The 5,430-nt window shown below is 56.8% G+C and overlaps 2 protein-coding genes across 3 annotated transcripts; both read right to left on the reverse strand.

The window, feature by feature from the left end:
* Nucleotides 1-884: 884 nt before the first annotated feature.
* LOC141040840 (uncharacterized) lies at nucleotides 885-1,604 on the reverse strand. Its single transcript, XM_073506957.1, has one exon. The coding sequence runs from the start codon at nucleotides 1,602-1,604 to the stop codon at nucleotides 885-887; it is 720 nt and encodes a 239-aa protein (XP_073363058.1).
* Nucleotides 1,605-2,112: 508 nt separating this feature from the next.
* Nucleotides 2,113-5,193, reverse strand: LOC141041586 (uncharacterized). 2 transcript variants are annotated; one of them, XM_073508246.1, is made up of 2 exons: nucleotides 3,809-5,193; nucleotides 2,113-3,731 (listed from the first exon to the last, which is right to left on the reverse strand). In XM_073508246.1, exons 1-2 carry the CDS (start codon nucleotides 4,634-4,636, stop codon nucleotides 3,702-3,704), a joined length of 858 nt encoding a protein of 285 aa, XP_073364347.1. In that variant the 5' UTR covers nucleotides 4,637-5,193; the 3' UTR covers nucleotides 2,113-3,701. The 2 variants fall into 2 exon arrangements, with proteins under 2 accessions (XP_073364347.1, XP_073364346.1); XM_073508245.1 differs by having other exon boundaries at nucleotides 2,113-2,923; nucleotides 3,166-5,193.
* Nucleotides 5,194-5,430: the final 237 nt, after the last annotated feature.

A 5,430-nucleotide genomic window follows, 5' to 3' on the forward strand; every position in this document is an offset into this window, starting at 1 on the left:
CCGCGCGAGTCAAGTTCTTGATAGCAAGCTGTAGGCCAAGGTACCTACATGGGAATTCCGCTAAGTCACACTGGAGTAGTGCAGCCACCCTTTGTCTGTCCTCCACGTCCCCTCTAATCAATATGGCCGACGACTTCCAGTAGTTCACCTTAAGCCCAGAAGCTTCACCAAAAGCTTTTAAAGTCTCCTTCACAAAGCTCAGATCCATGACTGTAGGTTTGATAAACAGGGCTACGTCATCCGCGTATATAGAGATCCTTTGCATGGCCATGATCCCATGGAATGAGCTTAGCACACCAGCCGCCATAGCTCGCTGAACGAGTCTAGTCAGGACATCCATTGCGATGACGAAGAGCAGAGGCGAGATAGGATCCCCCTGGTGCAGCCCGCACGTATGCCCAAAGCTCTTCCCAGCCACACCATTGACGATCACTTTGGTGGTTGCAGTTTGCAGCAAGATCACCACCCAAGTCATCCATCTCGTACCAAACCCTTTGGCAGTCATGACTTCAAACAGGAACGGCCATGACAAGGAGTCGAAAGCCCTCGAAATATCAAGTTTCAGGAACACTCCGGGCGATTTGCGTGCATGAATCCTCCTTGACACTTGTCTAACTAGGAGGAAGTTATCATGAAGGTGCCGACCTTTGATGAAAGCAGATTGATTGGCTTCAACGATCATGTGCATCTGTTTTCTGAGGCGGTTGGCAAGGACTTTGGCAAATAACTTAGGCATGTTGTGTGTCAAACTTATTGGCCTTAAGTCCCCAATTTCTTCCGCATCCGGTTTCTTGGGTATGAGAATGATATGTGCTTTATTCAGCTTCCCAAAACCCCTCCCATCTCCTACGTAGAGCTTAAACATGACGGCCATGACATCCTCTTTATGATTGGCCATGCCCGTTGATAGAAAGCCGCAATGTATCCCTCAGGTCCAGGGGCACGATCGGGGGGAGTTCCTTGATGACCTCCCAAACCTCCTCCTCTGTTATGATATTCTCCAGCTCCCGCAGGTCATGACTCTGCACCTGAAGGAACTGCAAGTCCAAGGTGTGCTCTGTTGCCATATCCTGCCCAATAATCCTCTCGTACGCTTGGAAAAAAGCCTCCTCCTTCTGCTCCTGATCCGTGATGGTGACTCCCTCTCTTTTTATGTGCATGATGAAGTTCTTCGCACGGCGCCCATTCGCGAATGCCTGAAAGAGTTTTGTGTTGGCATCTCCCTGCTTCAGCCACTTCATTCTCGATCGTTGGCGATCAATGGTACGCTCCAACGCGGCCAATCCTAAGAGGGCTTGCTTTAAGCTTCGGCGCAGCCATAGTTCCTCACTTCCCAACATCCGTCGCTCTTGAGCTATGTCCAGTTTGTGAATCACCCAGTTAGCCACCCTCATCAACAGCTTGACATTGCCGACCTTTTTCTGCCCCCTCGCCTGCAAGTAGCTCGTAGTATTTCTGAGCAGAGCGTCGAGTCTCTTGTATGGGTCCACCATGTCATCACTGCACGTCCAGGCCTCCCTCACCGCCTCATCAAATCCTTCAAGCTTCGTCCAAAACAACTCAAACCGGAAGCGCCGCTTGGGGCAAAAACTAGCACTAGTCATGAGAAGTAGCGGCCCGTGATCCGAGACCCCAGTGGAAAGTGCCTGCAGCAATCAGTCCGTGTTCTCGAGCTCCCAGTCCACTGTCGTGAAAACTCTGTCGATCTTTGTCCAGGTTGGTGTTTCCCTCTCGTTGGACCACGTGTATCTCCGTCCGTGCATGTACATTTCCTTTAGCTCATGATCATCCACGAAGTCTCTAAATCTTCCCATCATCCTTCTATTTATGTTGGAGTTGCTTTTGTCCGCAGCTCGTATGACCATGTTGAAGTCTCCAAGCAACATCCAAGGCCCCGGACACCCCAAGCACCAGTCCCTGATCTCTTGCAGAAAGATAGTTTTCCTTTCATCGCCCTGCGGTCCGTACAACACCGTGATCCACCAAGGTTCCCCCATCTTGACATGCACCCTGCCCGTGAGGAAGTTGGCATTGAGCATGATGTTGTCCACCTTAAGCACCACGCTATCCCAAGCCAAAAGAATACCTCCACAAGTGTCCACCGCCGGCACATAGGCAAAGCCATCAAACGACGGCCCCAAGCATTGTATTACAACAAATTGGTCCATTACATCCATTTTAGTTTCTTGGAAACAAACCAAGTTAACTTTCACCGTTTCCACAAACTCCCGAACGGCCTTCCTCTTGGGTGGATTGTTTAGGCCCCTCACATTCCAGCACAACACCTGCGGGTGTATATCCATGAAGGACATATACACCAACCTCCAAGCTAGCTCTCTAGTGTGAGCATAGCACGACCGCGTTGTTTCCCTCCATGTCTTGCACAGTTGGCACTGCCTTGCCAAACATCCCCGCAATGATCCTGATATGTTGCTCCCGCAGCGGGGAATCAAACAAGGCCCGAAGTTCGTGCACCATCCCATCATCCGCCACCATGTCTTCTGGCACCATCCCAAGTGCATGAAGTAGCACATCCTCTGCCGGGTTATCTCTGGACCGGCTGGTGGAGGCCGTCTTCTTTGTTGCTCGTGTTGTGCGCTTGGGGGTAAATGGTGTTGCCTCTAGCCTCAGCTTGGCCACTTGTATCTCCTTAAGTAGTGGCGGCGCCAGCTTCTTTATAATGTTGGAGCAAAAGCCCTTGAGCTTGTTGTACGCCACTGCTTCCTGTGCAGTCATTCCCACCGTATCTTCCGGGCCACTATGCAAAATCAGCGCTTGCTGCTCCGTTTCCGCAGTCGCCAGGGTAGTGTTTATGTGCCCATTTCCCGTGCATGGGGGCGTCCCATCATGCATGGGCATGCATGCACCGCCAATTGGGCGCTCAACTGGGGAAGATTCCCTAGGCTCCTATAGCTCGGTCCCACTACCGCTGGCCACATCCACTGCTTTGTCCTCATCCTCCACCGAACCTCCCTCATGCATGTCCTTATCCCCTTCCTTGGAGACCGGGTCCGCCCTCTCTGTGCGTGGATTGGTGGGTGCCACCTCCAAGACAGTGACCTGCCGGGGCCTGGGCTTCACTTGCTCCCCAACCTCATCAGCACACCCACCCGGCAACAGTGGTTCCTTGGGATCGCCAACTGTATGAGTCTCGGATCTGGCCACCGGCATCACGGGCCCCATCGTATCAGCAGTCGCTATCCTATCTGATCCTCCCACGACCTGGCCCACCTGTGTTTCCGCGCCTGTCCCTTCCGGCCACAGAGACCGCGCTGTCTCCACCTGCACAACGGCCCTCTCCGGGCTGGCCATGGGCGCAATGATTGCCGCCAGCTGGCTCCCCATCGCACCACCACTTCCATCCAATCCCGCCCCTCCGTTCAAACTCTGATCTTGCCTTGGTGATCCCATTGGCTGCGCAGCTGATGGTCTAGTCAAGCGGTCAAAAGCTGATGGTCTGGTGGAGAGACGCTCATGCACCGAGCCGAATCTGCAGGGGGGCCCCCGTCACCGGCTGCATGTGAGGGATTTTCCAATCCTGCCCTTCGCCGGACATCACCGCGGCGGTCGTCGTACTCAGTGCACCACCACCATGGGCAAAGCCTCCTCCAGCTCCGGCGCCGCCCCTCTCGTCCCGCACTCCAAAACGCCAGACTTTACGCGATTTCGCAGGTCCTCGACCGCCGCCCATGCCCGATGTGTCAGGATCCTCCGGCAAGCCACTCTGCTCGCTACCTGACGAAGCACCCAAGAACTGTGGCTCTTCTGCCGCTGTGTAATCCGAGATCTCATCCACGTGAATCAGTACCTTGTACTGGAGAAGGGTCGGCTCCATCAGTGGTGAACGCATCCCTGGCTCCGCCACCGCCGGCGACCGCAAGGACGGAATCTCCTCCAGCTGCGCTGTCCACGCCGTCAACCTGAACGCCGAGAGGTCTGAGCGAGAACTCGTCTCCGGCTCAATCATGTCCACCAGGCAGGATGACCCCAGCAGAGTCTCCGTCACCTCCCGCTCCCAGGCATGCGGCGGAATCCCCTCCATCACGATCTTGGCCTTGAAATGGAACACCACATGGATTGCCTGAGCTTGCTGGATCCACTGCCTGAAATACAGCCGAACGCCCCTGGGCTCCATGACCGGCATGGCGCTCACCCGGTTCCGATCCTCCGCCCGCGCAAATACGACGAGGAAGTCCTCCGGCCGGTGACGATGGATCGACACCCTTTCGGCCAAAATGCCGGCCTTGTCCTGGAGCGCCTCAACCACAAACTCCGGCGAAATCTCCCTCCTAGCGCCGCCCGCGTACACCACCATGGCGAGTTGGAGGCGCCTCTCCAGATCATCCATGGCCGGGGTGCGCCGAACGACACACAGCTCTGACGGCACCATGGCCGTGTCCATCTGCATCTGCAACCTTGGGGCCGGGGAAGGGGACGCTGCGCGCCCAGCCGCGGCCAGGCCTCCTCTGGGGCCCGGGATGGGGGCGGCGGTGGCGGAAGCGAGCTGCTTGAGGGGGTTGCCGACCGGGAGGTTTGTCGCGCCACCATGGCCACAGCCTGACGGCGGAGCTCCGCCTCCGAAGTGGGACTGCGCGGCCGCTTGCATCCCCTGGTGCCATGCCCTTCCTCGCTGCATTTGATGCACACGATGGGGTTTGTTCAATCATGTAGGAAGTGGCCCTCCCGGAGGCACCGGAAGCAGAGTCCCTCCATACCAGGAGACATCTCGCGGCGAGGGGAAGTCGAACGCGGGTGTGGGCGCTGCTGTAGGGCCTGCAGATCCCGATCATGGCGGCGCCTCCACAGGGTCTTCTTGGACAGCGGGGCCGGAGCCCAAGGCGCCACCTACCTGTGACCGCCAGCTCCAGCGCTGGCAACCGCAACTTCCGCCGCGAGCCTCGTCCCCGACGAGACCTCGTGACCACCTGCGGCGCCGGACGACTCCGAACACGAGGAGATGCCGAGGCCAGAAACCACCGGCCGGTCCCCCGCGCGATGAGAGGGCGCAGCCACCGAGTTGGGGCTGGAGGCCATGGCGCAACGCCCGCGCCCGGAGGGGAAGAAGGGGGGAGGACGAGAGGGGGTGGACGCCGTCGCCGGAGTGGCCGACGGTGGGTGGGGGTGGACGCCGGCGTCGGAGTGACGCGCGGCGGGGCTCTCGCTCTCGCTAGGCTCTCAAGGAGCAGGTTTGGTTTTTCTAAGTGAACCGGCCTATCACACTTTGTCATAAGTCAACAGAACCCTAGGCTTTTCCAACAACTATCATCAATAAATAGAAACAAATAATTGATCATCCCAAGATTACATCGACCAGAGGCCTGGACGCAGGCTTGATCATTTTCGTCACCGCCACTTTATCATGAGTGCTCCATGGACATTCTGGTTGGCCGACCATCTTCCAATCCCAGAGTGCATTGTACCGCACTTGGC

Source organism: Aegilops tauschii, chromosome 2 (genome assembly GCF_002575655.3).
Source record: "Aegilops tauschii subsp. strangulata cultivar AL8/78 chromosome 2, Aet v6.0, whole genome shotgun sequence".
Lineage (NCBI taxonomy): Eukaryota > Viridiplantae > Streptophyta > Magnoliopsida > Poales > Poaceae > Aegilops > Aegilops tauschii.